The sequence below is a fragment of the Lissotriton vulgaris genome, chromosome 2_2 (genome assembly GCF_964263255.1).
Source record: "Lissotriton vulgaris chromosome 2_2, aLisVul1.2, whole genome shotgun sequence".
NCBI classification, from domain to species: domain Eukaryota; kingdom Metazoa; phylum Chordata; class Amphibia; order Caudata; family Salamandridae; genus Lissotriton; species Lissotriton vulgaris.
In genome coordinates, this window is record NC_141688.1 from 323817565 (window position 1) to 323839628 (window position 22064).

At 50.4% G+C, this 22064-nt stretch overlaps 1 protein-coding gene across 2 annotated transcripts in view; it reads right to left on the reverse strand.

The window, feature by feature from the left end:
- The window catches only part of MADD (MAP kinase activating death domain), a 956601-nt gene that overhangs the window by 353321 nt on the left and 581216 nt on the right, over positions 1-22064 (reverse strand). For both annotated transcript variants that reach the window (XM_086959712.1, XM_086959713.1), the window contains 2 exons: positions 19169-19279; positions 18689-18796 (listed from right to left, as the gene is read on the reverse strand). In XM_086959712.1, coding sequence (XP_086815838.1) covers positions 18689-18796; positions 19169-19279 — 219 coding nt within the window. The remainder of the gene's footprint in view (positions 1-18688; positions 18797-19168; positions 19280-22064) is intronic.

Genomic DNA, 22064 nt, shown 5'->3' on the forward strand with positions numbered 1-22064 from the left:
ACCCCCATCGAAACAACAGCAGACACCGCTCTTTTCACATCTGACGGCCAAAGCCTGGAACGACAGTCCAGCACTTCAGGACCGCCCTATCGCTCCGGCAATTCAGGAAAGAACTCAAAAGCTGGTAGTTTCAATGAACAGACCACCTCTGAGCAGTAGGCAACCCCGGCACCTTGAGACCCTCACAAGCGATTTGCTGTGCTTTATAAGTGATTGACTGATTGATTGATTGACAAATGTGGGAAAAGCACTGTGGTGATGTAAAATATGGGGGTAGAGCCACGAGGATTCGGAGGGAACACCCAGGAGCTGTCTGGCCCCGTGCACTCAGCACCACCCCAAAAGCCCCGCTGCTTCCGAGGCACAGGTCTGGGATTCCGTTGTACCAGACAGACAAATGTGAATGAGGGCCCTTTCAACATGTTGGGGAAGCGCTTAAAACCTACCTGAGGCTGCCGTGAGGGGAACGGCTTTCATTTCCTTTGCGAGGGCATCGGCCGGGGACACTGCCGTGTGGGGAACGGCTTGCTGCGCTCTGCGACCACGCTGAGGGGATTAAACTACATCACCCAGCGGGCTCCCGGCGGCGCAGGACATCGGCGTCACCGCTGCGACGCAACTGCCAATTAAAGCGCTCCTGCTCCCACGCATTGCGGGATACGCGCGGGCGGCGCCGGGCTAAGCAAGGGCAAAGGGCGGACCGTCTGTGGCCGTCCGGGGGCAGACTGGGGCTGGGCTGGGCTGGGCCTATCCCCTAATAATTCGAGCATAACCTCCAATTGGACTGTAAGCGGTGAGTGTCGCTCTTCTTGGCAATTTACTGAAATGTGGCTGTGACATTATGGGCAAACGCAGCACCACCACCCCAGCGCGCAAAATAACATCCATAGACACTATGTTGGAACAGGCAATGAACATGGTTAGCAGTGAAATAGAGCTAACTGAGAGAAGACTGTCCTTGGGCCCCTTAAAACTCCAATGTGCAGATCATACTGATATTACAGAAATAAGTGATGCACAGACAGCGAGACATAGAGCGATTGAACATTTGGCACAAAATTTAATAGAAGAGAATATGTTGGACAAGGAAGGTCATGTCTCAATAGGATCAATTGACAATCTAGAAACTGGACGTAGCTCAATTGAATCTCAGATTACAGCCAACCCGGTCTCATCCCCTCACCTAGAAGTATGTGGGACGAGAAAGAAGAGGAAGATGTTGAAACCAGCATGCCCCAAACCCAAACGTAGACAGCCCCCACGTTTGAATTCTCAATGCACAACGCTGAACACGTGGATTAGGGGTGCCACGAATCCTGTAGACCCCATCATAAGTAGTGATTCCACTGATTTAGTTGATGCGGTCACCCAAAGTAATTCCACTCCGACTAAGTCTGGGTAAACTGTTTTTTCTAACTTTACACTTGGGGACACAGCCATAGATATCCTTGTGAATACATTGTATGATCGTGGTAAAGGGCTTGTGGACAAAAGTTTTGATAAGCTATGGAAGTGATTAGACCGCCTGGAATCCTTAACTACCAAATCCACACCACCTCATAGGGAACCCAATGGAACAAACCGACAGGCTTGCGTTTCGGTAAATCCCCCTCTTAATGTGCAACCGGCTCGCCAAGTGCCCCAAATTGTAAAGTCGCTGCCAACTTCAATTGATTTTAATAAAATATGTCCTGGTACCACCCAAAAGGTAAATTCTGATGATGTACAAGGTGGCCCGACAATTAGCACGAGTACTGTTGATACCGGTTTTAAGGGGCAAGCCAAACAAAATAAGGATGTCTTAAACCTACCACCTGCATCCTGCCTATACGTGTTAACTCTCGCAGGGGTACCCCCATTAGAGAAAAATACACCAGAGTCATGGGAACAACTGCGGAATGTGTGGACTGGATGGCTAAACAGAAAGGGTATAGGAGGTCTGATATGCACGAAATCTTAATGGTACGTAGGGTGGGACCCGCGGTGAAAACTATTAAGGGGGACTGCATTGTTATTAATTTCGCGCGGCCCAGGACTGTTGAATCCATACTTGCAGTCAAAGAAACCAACAGCCTTTTTTCGACAAATATCTGTGCTTTACCTCTAGGGTTCTATTATAAACCAGCACCTACACAGCGCCCACTCTTTAGCCCTTCCTATCAGTGGGTAAATCAATTTTCAGCTATCTCGGACTTAGATGCCCTCGATTGACCCTCACCCAAAATTCAATCCGCCAGACGGGCCCACACGGTAGCTGAGGAGATCCCTACCGTTAGCCCCGGTGTGAAACAGACCCATTTAATTGATTGCTCTGACTCAACATTGAAGGTGCTGAGTTGGAACGTGGCAGGCTTAGCCTCAAAATTAAATATAGAAGATTGGGCAAATATGATAAATAATTATGACATCCTTATGTTCCAAGAAACATGGGCAACTAAAGAGCTTCACTTTGAAGGGTTTGAGTGTGTTAACATTATCCCCCCCTAAGCCCAAATTTGGTAGACAATCAGGGGGCTTATCAACATGGGTCAGTGTTGCCCCAGGTGGTAGAGTTAAATCAATTCCCTCTGGGAACATTAACTTTCAAGTTTTGATTTACACACGGGGTGCCTCCATTTGTTTTTATTAATTTTTATAATAATGATTTTTTAACTACACCAAATGTCAATTTTGTTCACCTTTTTAAATTCATTCAGGGCCCGGATAACTCACTGGGAAAGTATAAACTGGCAGGGATATGCCTGGGGGGCGACTTCAACGCAAAGATAGGAAATGGAATTACTGGGAGTTCCCACCAGTTTATTCCATACAATCCATGTAAGAGAGGTTATGAGCTATTAGACCACCTATCAAGATGCAGCTTCTTAAATGGGATGGGTATTGCAGCTATAAATACCATTTATTACCCACTTCCCATCTATAGAGGTTTAGGACGAGCCTCAACCATAGACTATGTCTTCATATCCCCCTCATTACAAGATCACTTACTTGGGGCGGAAATTAGGGCATCTACCTTTGGAGACCATAACCCCATCGCGGTCTTATTAAGGGTAGCCCCAAGTCCTAACATTGGAAGAGAGCTGGGAGCAGGAAATTTAGAACCCTCAACTGACAGCCTGAGAGTTAAATGGAAGGGCATGGATTACAGGGAGATATTCTTGAAGATGGTAAAAACTTATCCCTCTCTCTGTGAGACTGGTCTCACCCTGGCGGACCCCAATCCAGAGGCAGTCTCCGCCTTTATTTTACTATGCGCAGGCATTAAAGAATTGATTTCTAGACCGGTAGCTGCACACAAACCTGAACAGAGGTGGTTTGATAATATCTGCTCCAGAGCTAACAGCGACCTGAGAGCAGCCTTATCCGTTTCCCCTAGAGATCCCATTCTTATTCAAACCCGAAGACGCAATTATAAAAGTGTAATAAAACTTAGGCGTGACACGGTCTTAAAGGAATATTGGAATAATCTGGCCTGCGCTGCTAAACTTAATAGCACACATAATTTTTGGTCTGCCACTAAGTCCGAGAGCTTTTGGGAACCCATCCACACCCCTAAGCTGTAATATTGCCAGCGAAGTGTGGGTCGCTTATTTCTCAAAAATATATGCTTCCGTGAAGACATTTTGGAAAATGTTATGCCCACCAAAATCCAAATGTCTTTAAGTGAGGTTGAGGAGGCAATACTCCAGAGAGCGGGAAGCAAAGCCCCTGGCCCGGATGGGCTGCCCATCGACCTTATAAAATCTAAGCCAGAGTTCTGGGCTCCTTTGTTATTAAATGTTTTAAACAACTTAATCACAATAAATATTCCAAGTACATGGTCAACTTCTGTAAATATCCCCATTTTTAAACAAGCATTTGCAATGCAATAGGTCTCGCATTAGGAAATTTTGAGCTATTGGTCTTGTAAATGGCAATTTTTTTTTCTGTGTTAGTTTTGAAAATAGCTAAATTAATAGCTTTGTCATTTACAATGCCAATAGTTATAACTTTCGCAAATGTGACACCTATAGCATTTGTAATGCAATATGTGTTGTATTTACGTGACTTAGATGTATTGCAATTACAAATAACAATGGCTTTTATTTTATTTTATAATACTTAAATAAAAGTTATTGTAATTTATCATAACAATAGCTTAAACTTTTGTAAATAACTTTTGTGAAGATTGTGTTAAGTGTATTTTATTGTGACAATAATCCAAGAACAGAAGTGACATTTTAACATCTTTTTGTGACATTTGTAATAAAGTTTGAGACATTGAGAGAACATATTTCAACCAGTTGTTGTTGAATGGTTTCACAGATTGATGCTGTGGTGCCCCTGTGGTCACACCCCACTAGGCACTCCCCCAATAACACTTCAAAACACTCAAACAGAAAGCAGGGATAAGCTATTTCAAGAGGCGGAGAGGTGGGTTTAGCTCTGAACTTTACATGGAAATACGAGTTTGAAATCGAGACAGATGCAACCTCTCCAATTCATGCCAAAGCACATCATGTCATAACACTTCACGAGCAGTGCCTTTTAGCTTCTACATTGCATTCTGGGACTCGTAGTTTTGTTTCTTTTAGTAATAAAACGCTAGCAAATAATGGAAGGACCGGCTGAATGCGTTACACAGATATCACGGAGACCTCGTTAGAATAACACTACTCCGAAGATATGCCATAGCACACTTTCAAACACTGCGTACGGAACCAATGTATACCGTGCTTGAACGTGTATTTAAAGCCAGTCTGAACACAGGGACATCAGAACATCAAGTATGTTGGAGGCAGCAGCTTTCACCACCATTAAAATAAACATCTTTTCTCGAACTAGTGCCTAGAAAAATCAATGTTCATTAAACGAATAGCCTGGATATAAGTACACCAGTTCCCAAAAATACAAAGAGGACAGGTTTTGAAGAAATATTTCAAGCATCGCACCATCAAACAAAAAACCGGCGGAGGGGGCTGGGGGCGCAGACACAGTCAGCTGGATGCTGCATCTTTGCTGCCTTCACGCGCATCACTACAGATTTTAACTGCACCTAGTTAGTTTTGTTTTAATTTTGTGTCGCCGTAATTGCGCTGCTGCTCTTGTTGTGTTTTCGCTGGGCGCTTGCTACTGCTGTCACTTGGGGCATAGGCAGGCTTACCTGCATTTAAATTGTGCCCTCACCCACTCTTTGCGGGACTTAGATAGTAGGGTCCCTGGTCCTGGTGATCCGTCCGCCATCTTGGGTAGGTACTGACGCTTTGGGATATTCTCAGGCGCCATATTGGTTGGGGTCAGAGGCTCTAGCAGCCGGAAGGCCGCACGGCGTAATAGTATAACTGAGATGTGTAGACAGACGCGCAGCGGGTGCGCGCAGCGGACGCGCCATAGACGCGCCGGAGGTGCGCCAGAGGTAAGCCCGTTTGCGCCCGTTCGCGTCCCGGGCGCCTCTGGCGCGCCTGCCCCTTTTTATCAGGCAGATTCCTGCCCCGCTTCTACCGAGTATCTGGAGCCTAATGCTGGTAGTGCTGGTGAACAAGTTACTTACCTTCGGTAACGATATATCTGTAAGAAACATTAGTTAGTGTTAGATTCCTTACCTTAGAATATCCCCAGGCGTCAGTCTGGATCCGGAAACTTTTGCGTAGCAGTACCCCTGCGCGTCGGTAGGCGTCGTCTGCAGGCGTCCCCTGCGGCTCCGCGTCCGTCATTGGCGTCGTGCGCCGTGATGACGTCGCTGGAGTACATAGACGCCGCCTCCGCGCGCTGACGTCAGTTCTTTGCACACAGCTTTTCCGCGCCAGAAGACGCAGAGCCATGAGAGAACCAACACTGGTGCCATGTAAATCTAGGGCCCTGAAAGGGATGTCCTTAACCCTAGGTATCAGTTCGCAGAACGGGGAGGATGGGTGGGTTCGGTAAGGAATCTAACACTAACTAATGTTTCTTACAGATATATCGTTACCGAAGGTAAGTAACTTGTTCATCTGAAAGAAACACGTTAGTGTTAGATTCCTTACCTTAGAATACATACCCCAGCAATACCAACCCCGGTGGTGGGTCTGCGAACCAATACAAAACTACACCAGAAAGTCCTGGAGGACAGAACGGCCAAAGAAGCCATCCCTCCGGACTTGACTGTTCAGGCAGTAGTGCCTCGCAAAGGTGTGCAGCGAGGCCCACGTAGCCGCTTGGCAAATGTCCTGCAAGGGGGCTCCCCGGCCCAGGGCAGTGGTAGCCGCCGTGGCCCGAGTGGAATGGGCCCTCAGCCCAACAGGAGGCTCCTTCCGAGCCAAAGAGTAGCACGCTTTGATGCAGAGGACGACCCATCGAGAGATGGTTCGTTTACAGACCGCCCGTCCCTTCTTCGCACCCACGTAGCCAACAAACAGTTGGTCATCCACCCGGAACTGGCGTGTGCGATCCATGTAAAATGAAAGCGCACGTTTTGGGTCCAGACGATGGAGCCGCTCTTCATCCTTTGAAGGATGCGGAGGCGGGAAGAAGGAAGGGAGGGTGATGGACTGCCCTATGTGAAAGGCCGAAACAACCTTGGGCAGGAAAGAAGGTCTAGTCCTCAGAACCACCTTATCAGGATGAATGGACAGGAAAGGAGGTTGGACAGAAAGAGCCTGGAGCTCACTCACTCTCCTGGCAGAGGTGATGGCAACCAGGAAAGCAGTCTTTAAAGTCAGGAGACGGAGAGGACAAGAATGAAGGGGCTCAAAGGGAGCACACATTAGAAAGGTCAGAACCAGGTTCAAATCCCACTTAGGCATCACAAACGGAACAGGTGGAAACATGTGAGTGATGCCTTTCAAGAATCGATTTACAATCGGGGATTTGAACAAAGAAGGCTGATCAGGAAGCCTCAAAAAGGCTGAAAGGGCAGAAAGGTAGCCCTTGATAGTGCCCAGAGCAGAGCCCTGCTGGGCAAGAGAAAGAAGAAATAGAAGAACCTCCGAAAGAGGGGCAGAAAGAGGATCCACAGCCTTTGCTGTGCACCATGCCACAAATCTGTTCCACCGACAGGCGTATACCGACTTAGTGGAGGGACGCCTGGCTGCCAGAATAACATCACAGACTTCAGGAGGCAAGTCAAATGGCCTCAACTGCCGCCGCTCAATCTCCAAGCATGGAGGTGGAGACTGGACAGGTTCGGGTGGAGGACCGTCCCCTGCTGCTGCGACAGAAGGTCCTCCTGAAGGGGCAGGCGGATCGGGGGACCGACTGACATGCTGAGTAGCTCGGGATACCAGTATCTTCGAGCCCAGTCCGGAGCCACAAGGATAACTTGGGCCCGGTCGCGCCTGATCTTCTTCAGCACTCTGGGCAGAAGTGGTATAGGCGGAAAGGCGTATAACAGACCGCAACTCCACTCGCGCCGAAAGGCGTCGCCGTGCGAGTGCCGTCTTGGAAACTCCAACGCGCAGAACTGATGACATTGCGCGTTCTCTTCTGTGGCGAATAGATCTAACCAAGGCTCTTCCCATTGCAGAAAGATGCCTTGCGCCACGACCGAGTTCAGACGCCATTCGTGATCCATCGAGCACCGACGGCTGAGTTCGTGCGCCCTGGCGTTCAGAGAACCTGCCAGGTGTTGAACCGTCAGAGTCACGCCCTGACGTTCCAGCCATTGCCAGAGGCGCAGAGCCTCCTGGCAAAGGGTCCACGACCCCACTCCGCCCTGTTTGTTGCAGTACCACATGGCGGTGGTGTTGTCGGTGAACACCTGCACTACACTCCCGTTGACAAAGGGGAGGAATGCCTTCAGTGCCAGACGAATCGCCCGCAGCTCCAACAAGTTGATATGGAGCCGGGACTCCGCCGGAGACCAGATGCCTCTGATCTCTGCCTCTCCCAAGTGGCCACCCCAGCCCTGGAGGGACGCGTCCGTCACGACAACGTGCTCCGGTTGGGGAAGGGAGAGGGACTTGCCCCTGACCCAATCGCGGTCCGTAAGCCACCACTGCAGTTGTCTCGCAGTGCCCTCAGAGATCAAGACGTGGTCGGACAAGTTGCCCTGATGCTGGGCCCACTGAAACTTCAGGTCCCACTGCAGAGCCCGCATCCGCCACCGGGCGTGATGCACCAGAAGGATGCAGGAAGCCATCAGTCCCAGCAGCCGCAGCGTCAACCTGACCGATACCCGGGATAGCGGCTGAAAGATGGGAATCAAAGCCTGAATATCCCGAACCCGCCGTTCCAGAGGATAAACCCGAAACTGCGCCGAGTCCAGAACCGCTCTGATGAAAAGGAGCTTTTGAGAGGGACACAGGTGTGATTTCGGCACATTGATGGAGAACCCCAGGTCGTGCAAGAGGTCTGCCGTCATCTGAAGGTGGTGGACGACTGTCTGGGGCGAGCCCGCCTTCAACAACCAGTCGTCTAGGTAGGGGAAGACTGAAACCCCTAACCTGCGCAGATGGGCTGCGACCACCGCCATCACCTTTGTGAACACCCGTGGGGCGCTGGTAAGGCCGAAGGGAAGCACGATAAACTGAAAGTGCTCCAGGCCTACCGTGAACCGCAGGTAACGCCGGTGGGCCGGCAGGACGGGGATGTGAAAATAGGCGTCCTGCAAGTCCAACGCTACCATCCAGTCTTGTGGGTCTAGAGCAGCCAAGACCTGAGCTAACGTCAACATCTTGAACTTCTCCTTCCGGAGGAAGCCGTTGACGTTCCTTAGATCCAAGATAGGACGTAGGCCCCCCTTGTCCTTCTTGGGCACCAGAAAGTAGTGGGAATAGCAACCACGCCCTACTTCTGGCCCAGGAACGCGCTCGATGGCCCCCTTGGCCAAGAGGGCCGTAACTTCCTCCTGCAGAAGTGTCAAGTGGTCCCCCGACACACGGTGGTTCCGCGGTGGCATGGCTGGAGGAGAGGTCTCGAAGGGGAGGGAGTAGCCCCTTCGGACGATTTGCAGCACCCACCTGTCCGAAGTGATCGTGCGCCAGTGAGCGTGGTGATGGCGAACCCTGCCACCCACTGGCGTCACATGGGGCCGAAAGCACGGACTAGGAGGATTTTGGGGTAGATGCTGCGGGGGAAGGTGTGGTCTGACCCCGCCGTTGTCCCCGACCGCCACCACGGCGGTTTCCACGGCCGCCACCGCGTTGAAAGGACTGTTGCGGCGCGTGGCTGGCAGCACGTGTGGGGGCGCCCCTTCCTTGGCCACGAAAGGGACGAAACGAACCCGGTTGCTGACGCTGGGTCGAGAGACCCAAGGACTTGGCCGTGACCCTGGAGTCCTTGAAGCGTTCCAGCGCGTGGTCCGCCTTGTCACCGAACAGGTGACAGCCATCAAACGGCATGTCCATCAATGTATTCTGGACATCTGCCGAAAAATTGGCGGATCTCAGCCAGGCGTGGCGACGAATCGCCACCGTCGTAGACATAGCTCTGCCTAGCGAGTCGGTCGTATCAAGACCACACCGAATCGAATATTTTGCTGCATCTCGGCCCTCAGCTACAGCCTGACCGAGTTTTGCCCGCACCTCCATGGGGCATTCTGGCAGCAGTTCCGCGACCGTATCCCACACAGAGTGGGTGTAGCGGCCCAAGAGGCAGGCGGTGTTGCAAGACCGCAGGCCCAAACTAATGGACGAGAAGACCTTCTTGCCAAATTGGTCATACCTCTTGGATTCCCGGTCGGGCGGGGCCGACGGGAATGCGGACTGGGAGGTCGAGGCCTGGATCACCAGACTCTCAGGAGTGGGGTGGGTAGACAGGAACTTGGGGTCGTCCGGTCAAGGACGGTGGCGCCTGGCCACGTTCCGATCAACAGGCGCACCTGAAGCGGGCCTGGACCACGTGCCCAACAGAACGTCCGACAAGGCTTCATTAAACGGCAGCAGTGGCTCCTGTGGGCATGACTGCGGTTTGAAAACCTCGGTGAGGATGTTAGGCCTCACGGCCGCGACGGGGAGCTCAAGGTGTAAGGCCTTGGCAGCCCTCATCAGCACCACAGAATATGCAGCTCCCTCCACCGATGCCACGGTAGGAGGAGAGATCAAACCAGGGTTAGGAGAGTCGTCCAGACCACTGGCATCCCCCAAGTCACCTGTCCAGTCCGGGTCATACTGGCACTCGCGTGACAGAGGGTCCTCGGACCCCTCCCAACCCTCACCGAACTCTTCATCTTCTCCGTACTCGGAGTCAACAATGAAGACCGGCTCCTCGGGGTTCATGGGCCCCATCGGCGCCGGGACCGGCGTCGAGCGACGCCCGTCCGGCGCCGCGTCCGGCGTCGGTGAGGGTAAGGGGACGGCGCCGCCCGGAGCCGGCGCCGGAACCCCACCGCCGGCCGGAGCCGGCACTGGAGAACCGGCGCCGCGCGGGGGCGGCGTCGGGGGTAACCCCGATGGCAACGGCGCCGGGGAGGCCGGAAGGCCGGCCGGCGCCGATCCCGAAGGCCCTTGCGGCGCCGGGGTCGAAGCCGTCGGCGGCGCCGGGGCCGGAGCACCCGACGGCGCCGAGGCAGGGACACCCGAACCGCCAGGGCCCCCAGACGGTAGCACTGGGCCCGAAGGCACCGTAGGCCCCGTCGGAGAAGCGAGCGCCCTCATGGCCATGAGGAACGCCTCGATCTCCTCAGGCGTCGCGCCATGCCCAGGGACCGGAGGGTATGGGGCAGGCCGCGCCGGCGACTCTCGCGGAGCCGCGGGGTTGGGGTCACCCGAGCCCCCGGCCGCATCGTGCGAGCGTCGGGGGGAGTCGGGGGTACGATGACGACGCCCCGACTTCTTGTGCTTCCTACCTGACGAGCCTGACGAGTGGTGTCGACTTCCGGAACGCTCGGCGCGGCTCCGCGACCGCTCCCTCGAACGCTCTCTCGACCTCCGGCCGGACCGGGACTGCTCCCGGTCCCGACGTGGGGCCGACACCCGGAGCTCCAGTAGCTTGCGGGACCGCTCCCGCCTAGCCTTGTTGGTGAGGGCCCGGCAGTCGACACAGGAGTCCACGTCGTGGTCGGGGCCCAGACACCGGAGACAGAGGCGGTGATGGTCTGTGACCGACATCGTGCGCTCACAGTCATCGCAGTGCTTGAACCCAGGCATCCTATCAGGCACAATTAGAGAAAAAACAATCGAAAAACTTGGTCAAAAGACCGGAGTACTGCTCTTCAGATCTGCGTCCACTGGCGCAGAAAAAAGAAGAACTGACGTCAGCGCGCGGAGGCGGCGTCTATGTACTCCAGCGACGTCATCACGGCGCACGACGCCAACGACGGACGCGGAGCCGCAGGGGACGCCTGCAGACGACGCCTACCGACGCGCAGGGGTACTGCTACGCAAAAGATTCCGGATCCAGACTGACGCCTGGGGATATTCTAAGGTAAGGAATCTAACACTAACGTGTTTCTTTCAGATAGTGAGAATTGTTTGCCCACCCCCCGCCCCCCGTACAAGACTCTGTCCTGCGGTCTGTTGAATGCTCGCTCTCTTATAAAGCATCATGCTGAGATTGCCTTGCTAATAGAAACGTCTCAGCTGGACATACTATTTGTGACTGAAACTTGGACCACGACGGACTGTGGCATGGAACTGGGCTGGGCCTGCCCGCCAGGCTATCTGATAAGGCACACTCCCCGAGCTTCGGGTTTTAGAGACTCGATTTCCTTGGCCGAATTGGTGGTTAAAGAGGTAGTAGGGTTTGAGCTTATGGGCTTTTCCATCGTGGCTCAGGGAGGTACTCTGGTAGCAGGCCTTCTATGCTACAGACCACCCTCTTTACCCACAACGGCCCTTCAAGTTCTGGTCGGTCTGGTCTACGACTTTTCTAACTCTCATACTAACTTCTTAGTATTGGGTGACTTTAACCTGTGGCCTTCAGGTCCTAATGACTTGGCTTTTCGAGAACTTTGCCAAGCATGTAGCAATATTCAACTTGCTCAACTGGTTCTGGTACCCCACCCATGTTAAGGGGCATACATTAGATCTGGTATTTGCTGAAAAGAATGTAGTTGTGGTGGAAAAGGTCGTAGATCAGGGTTGGACTGATCATTCATTGATTGTTATGTCCTTTATCATGCCTGCCCCGTTGAGACCTAACAAACCGGGCGGCATGAAGTTGAATCGGCAATGGAACCGCATCCTTAGGGAGCCGAGTCGACCCGCACTGCTACCGGGAACTTTTCTTATGGAGGAGAATGTGGACAAGATCTATGCATCTCTTTGCCGGCATATTGTATCATCTCTCGATGAATTGGCTCCTTTACGTAAGGTGAGAGACAGGTCTAGAGGCTTAAATGCCTGGTTTAGTGAAGATCTTGGACAGTATAAACTTCGCTGTAAACAGGCGGAGCGTACATGGAGGAAAGGGTACAGGGAGCAGGATAAGGCGGCATATAAAGTGGCCCTGCATGAATACAAGGCCCAGTTAAGAAGCGCAAAAGCTAAGTTCCTAGAAGACACTCTGGCGAAGGCCCCTAACAAATCACAGACCCTGTTCAGGTTGGTTAAGAATCTGTCTGACCCGCCTTGTACAGCGTCAACAATTCCGGCCTCGCAGGAACTGTGCGACTCGCTGGCCCTTGCATTCGAGGAGAAAATCAGGACTATCCTGACTGGACTTATAAGACCTGAACAGTCTGCGCCACCTACACTCTCTCTTTCGGAGTCCTCCGACAACTCGGGATCCGAGTGGGCTAATAGCGAGGAAGATCTGCCTCAGCTGTCCTGTTTTCCTGTTCCCTCGTTAGAGGAATTTGGTATCCTGGCGTATCATCAGGATCACCGCTTGATCCAATGCCTCATAAGATCTGGAAGGCCTTTCAAGATGAGTTATTTCCTCCATTGCACTCCATCTGCTGCCAATCATTGACTACAGCGACAGTCCCAGACAGCTGGAAGATGGCAATTGTAACACCTCTGTTGAAAAAAGCTTCTTTGGACCCTCTCTGTTCGGCTAATTACAGGCCGATTTAGCTATTACCATTTGCGCTAAAAATTCTTGAGAGATGGGTCACAAGAGCTTTATCCAACTTCCTGGAAACAAATCTCTGCCTGGATGCTGTTCAATTTGGCTTCAGGCCAGCTCATGGCACCGAGACGGCCTTGGTCACCGTGTTGGACGATCTACGAACGCGAGTCGACAAGGGCAAGTCTGCATTTTTGGTGCTACTTGACATGTCGGCCGCGTTCGACACAGTGGACCATGAGGTACTACTTGGCCGTCTTCGGAATGCGGGAGTGAGTGGTCTGGCCCTAGACTGGCTCACTTTTTATCTGGACAATAGACAACAAGCCGTGGCATTACCACCATTTCGATCACCCACTCGGCAGGTGAAACAAGGAGTCCCCCAGGAGTCGGCGATTAGTCCGATCCTATTTAATGTATATCTCCCCTTGGTAGCACTGATAAAGTCATTCGGCATATCAGTCATCAATTATGCCGATGACACTCAGTTGATTTTCTCATTTGAGGGATCGGAGATAACTTCAAGGGATGCCTTTCACCGTTGTATGTCGGCAACAGCAGCATGGCTACGAGCCAACGCATTGCAATTCAACGGGTCGAAAAAGCAGGTACTCTACTGCTCCTCGGACCGAACTCCTCGCACATTACCGGTTGATTTTTGGCCAACGTCTATCCCGGGTTCGGTGGAGGCTGCAGAATCGGCTCGTAATTTCTGAGTCCTATTCGAACCCAATTTGCAGCTTGATGCTTCCGTAAATAGGACGGCAGCGACGTGTATGGGCCTGCTTCGTGCCCTTCGGAAAATCGTGCCACTTCTTCCTCGGGGATCCAGAGCAGAGGTAGTGCGTAGTTCCATCCTCAGTAGGTTAGACTACTGTAACGCACTACTTCTGGGTGCCCCGAAGAGTCTGGTCCTTAAACTCCAAAGGATCCAGAACATGGCCGCTAAACTGGCCTTGTCTCGACCGCGATCCGCCTCCTCATCGGCAGCTCTGGCCGACCTTCATTGGCTTCCAGTCCAGCAGAGAATTGCATTTAAAGCTCTATGTCTTGTTTTTAGGGCCCTGCATGGACTGGGACCAATTCCCCTTCAGAATCTTTTTTCCTGGTATCAGGCAGCCAGACTTTTGAGATCCTCTTCGGCGTTCCTGGTAAGGGTCCCCAGGATAAACAGAGTGAGGATGGGCGGACGTGCCTTTAGCTTTACGGCCGCCACGTTGTGGAATACTCTACCTCTGGCACTGAGGAGTAGCCATGATCTGCCTACGTTTAAAAGGGACCTTAAGACCCACTTGTTCCCTAGAGTAATGTAGTTTACCTAACAGATGTATGGATAGGCCAGGATGCCCTTTGGGTGACAGCCGCGCTTAATAAGCAATAAATACATACATACATGCATACATACATTTGCTCGTTAACGCCTCCCAGCAAGGAAGGCAGACGCCTGGGGAGAAAGGCGCCCCATCGCCAGGCAGCTTGCCTCCGAGGCTTGGACAAAGACGCGCATCTCCATAAAGAGCCGCTGAGGCGTCCCCACAATGAAGCGACAGCAAGACCGGGGCTCTGGGGTGGAAGAAACAAGGCCTTTCATGGCCCAAGGAGTTCTCTGTCCATCCAGCGCATAACAAGAGCTTTACAAGGATTTTTTTACATATGTGAAGGATTTCACCGGTCATGCATGACGCACTACTAACAGCAATATGTAAATGCATCTCTTGGCAGTGTTGAAACACATTCCAAAGGCAACAGCCTCGACATGACTATATCTGCTTCGTCTTACCCATCATGTAAAGACAGACTTCTTCCAGATCGAACTGGCCATCTAGTAATTTCTAATCATATAGCTAGCCCAGGCCCCTACTCAACAGACAAACAAAATGCTCTGGAACACCTCCATGATCATTAAAAAAAATCCCATTCAGCCTATTGACACAATGATTCCACACCCGTCCACTACCCCGGCTCGCCCTGGTACCCCACTCCCTGAAATGACCAATGCACGTAATGCTTTAGTGGACGTCTGTGATTTCTCTGTGTTCGAGAAATGTCAGATCAAATCCCTCTGTACCCTTGCACATTGAAGGACTGAACTCTAACAGAAGAAACATCCCAGAAAAAGTAATGGGATTATTTATTCCTGCAGGGACAGGGTTGGGAGACGTGGTAAGCTAATAGAGGGAATCCTTATGATATGCACGTTCTATGTAATATTCTTATATGCCTATTAAGTTATTTTTTTAAAAACCACCCCCAAACATGAAAAAGCTTGGTGGAAATGGACTTCACCAGCAATCCACACCCTCCAGCAAAACAAGCATCGGGTCCAACCAGATGAAGTCAGCGCAGCACTAGACAAGCACAGGAGCAAACCAAGAGACACACTAAGGAAGCACGGGAGCAAACGTGGGACAGACTGGAGGAACACAAGATGCAGCCGAGAAGCCCACGGGTAGATGCCTAAAGAAATACAAGGGAGTGACTAGAGGAGTACAGAAGACAGCCTAGTTAAATATGGAGAAGGCTATGAGAAACAGGGCACCGACTAGAGATCACAAGCGTTCACAAGAGAAATGCGGGTGGCAGACTAGGGGCACATAGAAGGTCTTTACCTTCGTCCCTCGTCTTCCTCTCGGGTAGCGGAAAACCCTGTGCCCCGGTCCACTCGCTCCCGTCCAGTCTGTGGTGCCTGTCACGGTTCCTCCTCTCTCTGCAGAGGGTGTGCGCTGCTCCCGCCCTTTCTGCAGAGCCCGATGTCTGCTTTATATCTGCCACGATCCTGTGTCAAGAGCGATTGTGTGGGCGAACGGGCCAGGAGAGAGCGGGAGTATGGGAGGTAGAGGGACGTACCCTTCCCCGCTGTGTGCCGGGCACGCCTCAAAACCTCATTTATTTCCCCAGATACTATCAGAGCAGCGATCACCCGTTGTTTTCATTTTCGGTGCACATGTTCTCTAAGCACTAGTTCTGCCCCTTCATTAGCCTGGGGGAGATATTTGGACAATCTATTCTGTGTGCCACAGAAATAGTCAAAATGCCAGGTATCACTCACGCTGACCAAGTAAGAAGCATTTCTTCTTTGAGCATAGACGTCTAAATATACGGGAGGAGGCAAAGCCAGCTTCTTTATCGGCGCCGCGTGCCTGCTGCATGGGGATGAGGAGCCGCCGCAGGTGGCGTGCGCGCTGGGGAGAGGAGGTGCCGCAGGTGGCGCGCGCGCTGGGGAGAGGAGGTGCCGCAGGTGGCGCGCGTGTTGGGGAGAGGAAGCTTGCGTGCCTCGGCCAGCACCCTGGCTGGCCCTGGGATCCAAGGGTCAGGAGACGATTCGGTGAAAGGATGCAAACACGGTAATTAAAGTCATGCTACAGCTACGAAGCGGCCGGGGAGGCGGTCTCAGTGCTGCGAGGAAAATGCCATTGTGCTGGAGGGTGCGCTCGTGTGTGTGCGGCGGCGGGTGGGGGTGTGTCTGTATGTGTGCGCGACGGCGGCGGTGGAGGGAGTGGTTCTATATGTGTGTGTGTGTGTGTGTCTGCTTACAAGCAGCCGGCAGCGTGCTCCCGCAGACAAAACTGACACTGGAAAAGCACGCGTCAAACTCGTGTCTACATTACCAGAAATGGGCAACAATAGTTGTCGAGCAGACAGCAAGCAATGCTTCGCATTGCTTGTACGTCTAGGCTTGACCTAAAAAGGAAATAGATCTGATCCGTGCTGCTATATGCCTATCTCCCTAATTGACAATACACTTAAAATATTGGGGAGAGTTTTACTTAATAAGATCAGGACTTGGGCCGAAGACGAAAATATACTAAATGAATGTCAGTTGGGGTTTCGAAGCCATCTAGGTACTGTGGAACAGTGTTTGGATCTCAATTTAATAATAGGGAAGTATACCATCGCCCGACACAGTCCGCTCTACCTGGCATTTATGGACCTCTCGTCCACCTTTAATTTTGTTAACAGATCAAGGCTTTGGCAATGTCTTCTAGATTATGGTCTAGACAAAGATTTGGTGTACTTTTGAGCATATCTGCATAGAGATTTAACGGCCCGGGTAAGGACAAGTATGGAGGGAGCAGTGTCAAGAGACATAGCAGTCGGTAGAGGTGTCAGGCAAGGGTGCGTTCTCGCCCCACTCTTATTTATTTTATACATTAATGAACTTCACAATGTTTTGTCTAATCAAACTCCCGACGTCCCCATAATTATTGGTAATAAACTGCCTTCCTGATTGTATGCAGATGATGCTGTTTTAATGGGCTGTACACCAAATGCTTTGAGAATTTTAGTTAGGGGATTCGCAGATTTTATGAATAGTTTGGATCTTTGCACAAATTTAAAAAAATCTTTTTTAATGTGTTGTGGCCCCAAGAAACGATCGATTAATAGCATTACTTTGGGCCAAGATTCTTTGATATGCACTCACACCTTTCCCTACCTGGGCATACAATTTTCAGACAATGGGTCCTGGATCCCACATTTGACCTATGGACGGACTGAATTCCTAAGAGCCATAAACTCAGTATTAAATCTCCCCAAACCAAAAAGAATTGAGGTGGTACTGTCCCTACTTAAAATCTATAGGTCACAATGCGTACCCATCATGACCTATGGGGCTGAAATCTGGGGTCACATAAACCTGAAAGGCGTTCAGGTCGAGGAAAATAGATTCTGTAGGAGGCTCTTGGGCCTACCAATTTCCTCGTCCACCTTTGTATGCCATAATGAGCTAAGAATGTCTTACCTGGAGGACTATACTAGGTCGCACCCTGTCCTGTTTTGGCTAAAGGTGTGGAAAAACCCAGCAGCCACTGACTAGGGAAATTCTGGTCGATTGCCTAAAGTGTGATAAGGGCAGCGAAATCCCCTGGCTGGCCCAAGTACGGGCGAATTTGATTGTAGTTATTATTGAGCATATTTTTAATAACCCCGATCAATTAATGGGAATTGACGGAAAGAACATTTGCAACATTTTATATAAACACTATGGGGATGCAAGATACGCTCAGGAATCAGCCAAAGTATCCGTGAAACAGTACATTTTAATGACAGGTGACGGCGGACCTCCTTCGTGTTTACCCATCAGTTACCTTTTAAAAGATATTACACGCTTGGAGCGTAGCCTTCTTTTTCGTCTTAGATCAGGATCAATAAAGTATTTGCTGTGCTTCCCTATAGGCTATCAACTAAATATTGAGAATTTGGCCTGCCCATGTGGCAACCAAGGGAAACAGTCCACGTTACATTTTCTGATCTTTTGTTCTTTTTATCAATATAATATACCGAGTGTGCACCTTTCTGAAAATGGCTCTCCGCTCACGCTCTTCTATGAATTCATGATTGTCGGATTAGGCGGGACCATGCGTGTCTAGTGGTTTTTGTATTGCTCGCATTTTGCACTATGCACATTTGTACTTTATCTGATGCTGCTAATTGTGATCTATCTGAGGTTTAGTGACCTGTTCACTGCGAGCTGCTCCTAAGGGAAACATTGCACTTTAGCACACTGTCACTTTAACACTGTCATCGACATCAAAGACATGGATAATTTAGTGATATTTTATTTGAATATTTTAACGTTGATCTTATTATTAATAATGATGGACTATGTACGTGATTATGTGCATGTTTGTACTTTTATGGATAATGTATATCCGAGTTAAGATTATTGACTTGACTTGATGTAAATTATGTCGAGGGTCACAGCATAGATCTGGCTCTTTTGCAAAGCATCGTCCCTGCCTTCCTAACTTACATGTGTTTCACCACATCCAGAGCCTGGTCTTACCTCCATGAAGAGGATGCCCCCGGTCGTGTCTGTTCCCGCGTGCACCACAAACGTCTGCTTCTTTATGTGTCGACTGCCACTCGGTCGGATGGAAAGTTCATGGCCATTCTGTAGGGAAAACATGTTTGGTTCATTGTAATGCAAGACTAAGGCATCTGCATCATCACTGCTCCCCTCTTGAGCTGGAGGGGACGGTGAGGCTTGGACGGCTTCTACCAACAAGGCAGGGTGCTTTATTCACACTTCAGACATGCCGTATGCTCATCCTCTGTGACGGGTGACTCAGAATAGATATTACATGTGATATAAAGAACACACCTCGTGAGATCAGCAGAATGCATTATTGATGCTTGTGCCAAGTAGGCCCGGGCGCCTCATGCGGTGTCTAAACTCGAAAGAGGAGTGATAGCAATGGAGTCTCCTTCCTGTCCCTATCACGCTACCTCCTGCCCTCTCCCGCCCTCCTCATTAGTAACTTACCAGCTCTGCCACCTTATCCAACAGTTCGTTGATCTGTTGACTCTGCACCAGCCCAATGTGACATTTTCCCATAAGACGGCGAACCTTCTTCCGAATGTCATTCTTATTCAGCTGGAAGAAAAGAGAAGCCGCTGAGCAAAGACAGCAAAAAGAAATGTCCAGAGAGAACCAGCAGGGGATGAAATGACCATCAAACATGTGAATTAGGATACCAGGAGCAATCCCAAAGTTCTCATTGCGCGGATGAGATGGTGCATGCACTTCTAGCAAGATCTAAGCCCATCACGTGACGTCACACACATTGACTATCAATCCCACATCGCTATTTTCACTTACATTTTGAGGGTTTGGGAGACAGGATAACCAGATGAGAAGTCACACTACTGAAAAGCTACTAATCGGGTACGGCCAAGTTTCTTATTCTTCATTCCAGTGTTTCATCAGGCCATGAAAACTCAGGAGCAGGAAAACAAAGCAAATGCCAAACACTGATTTGAGCTTCAAAGAGAAGCTAGAGTCAGTGAAACTGCAAATAGGAACAACTTCTATGCACATCTTAAAAGAAATTCTGCAAGAGTGTGCCAGAACAAATGCAGCCCCCAGTGAATCTGTCCCCTTATCAGCCTAGCTGAAGAGGGCGTAAGGGAAAAGAAAAATATGAATCTAATCTGTATACCAGACACTAGACTGAGCAACAGGCTGATGTGTCGTAGAACAGCAGACCACACACGTAAGTGGGATAAACGCAGCGATCCTTATGTCACGATCACTGGTGACAACTACAGATCAAAAAGCAGCAGATTAAGAAACAAAAGGCAGTGTGCAGTCCCGGGCACAATCTACCATGGCATGGGCCTCAAGAAAACAGGAGCTAGAGAGCACCCTGACCAGGTCTCAAGGAACAACAAAATATAACACAACGGGGCTTAGAAGCGTTCCTTGCTGTCGCAGCACGAAGAGACACAGGATGGGAAAACATTTCATCCTCATGTTGGCCAACAGGGATGTATGACGTTACGACGCGTACTTTGACAACGCGTACCGTTACAACGCTACTTTTACAACGCAAGTCGTTACAACGACTTGCGTTGGGGGGCGCTGGATAGTAATTACTATCCTGGAGCGCCCCCCAGCGCAAGTCGTTGTAACGACTTGCGTTGTAAAAGTAGCGTGGTAACAGTACCGCGTTGTTAAAGTTTCGTCGTAAAGGATGTTCCCCGGCCAATAGTCTTTTAACAAACTGGTTGGCATAAATCTAAGACAAAATTTGGAAAAATCAAATGTAGGTGAGGCAGGGGTCTTGAGAGCAGGCTGTATATATACAAAGTGCATGCACTGCTCATTACCAGCCGGCTGCCTTGCACTAATAAATAAACAAACCGGATTTAGGAGTTGAAACAGAGGTGGTGCAGCTGAAGAGAAGCCCTGGGAGAGACCCTAATATACAGAAACGCCATGAAATAATTTTCCAAAGACAAAGGTATGCCTGAGGTGTCCTTCTTTCAATAGAGTGCTATGATCCATATTCAGCAGTTCCACATTCAAAAGAACGGCAACAACATGCCCTGCAGCCTTTTTCTACAATAGAGTCCTTAGGAGTACCAATGTGAGGCGGAAGGTTTCTAAGGAACCCTCTGAGAGGAGGAAGACTCCTCAATGTCTTTTTGCACCTTTTCTTTAGCTTCAGCCTTTCATTTTGCAGGTGAGCAGTAGCCTGGACCTTTAAGGCAGGATAAGAGAGTCTAGGCTTTGCACAACAAGTGTGTTCAGAAAGCCTTTTATGGTACCTACGGAAACTCTAAAGCCCTCCTTAAATGTTTAGAATGCGCAGGACTGGAAGATCCACGTCTACCCCTGCTCCTGCAGCCAATGCCAAACGTCTACCTCTGTCCTTCAGAGTATTTATGGAAATCATAGGCAAATATTACCATGTCTTGCACCATATTCTGAATTTTTCACTCACCACATTTAACAAATCACTTGGAAAGTAATTCCCTGAGTGTTTTCTAAGCCACTGCTGGCAAGCAGAGTCTTTGAAGAAATAATAACATGGCATTCTGGAACAAATCTTTCAAAATCAAATCTTTCCTGAAGAAATTGGAGCACACAGTCAAAGAGGATCCTTCACACTGATGTGCGGTGAAAATGCTGGCAGCTGGAGACTCGGAGGATGAGTAAAAGTGGGTATCTAGACGGTAAACTGCTCAGAGTTCAGGACATAATCCACCACTTTGCACGTCGTTGATAGCTTATTATTTATTTATTTATTTGGACATTTTTAAAGCGCCTGGTGACGCCAGAAGGCGTGTCCCCGCGCTATGATAAGTGAGCAGTTGCCATCCCCCCCTCCCCCAGGAGCTACCTGCTAAAAAGGTAAGTTTTTAATTTTTTCCTAAACAGGGCCTCTGATGGCTCAAGACGCAAGTCTGGGGGCAAGACATTCCAGCACTTGGGAGCAAGGTATCTGAAAGATCTCCCCCCCATCCGCGCCTTCCTAACTCTGGGCACCACAAGTAGTCCCGTCTGAGAGGACCGTAAATTGCGGGTAGGCTCATAGTGGGACACCAAACTCTGAAGTGGCACAGGGGCTTTGCCGCTCAGAATGCGATGGCACGTTGAGAGGGCCTTAAACTCAACTCTCTTCTCCATCGGAAGCCAATGGAGAGCTTGGAGAGCGGGTTTAGAGGGAGACCTTCTCGGGAGTCTTAGCACGAGCCGTGCTGCGGCATTTTGGAGCACCTGAAGGCGCCCCATGACCTTGCCTGAAGCCCCCAAATAAAGCAGGTTACCATAGTCTAGGCGCGAGGTGACCAGGGCGTGCACCAGCGTCCTACGAGCCGAGATGGGAAGCAGATCTAGAACCTTCCTCAAAGTTCTCAAGACACCGAAACACACC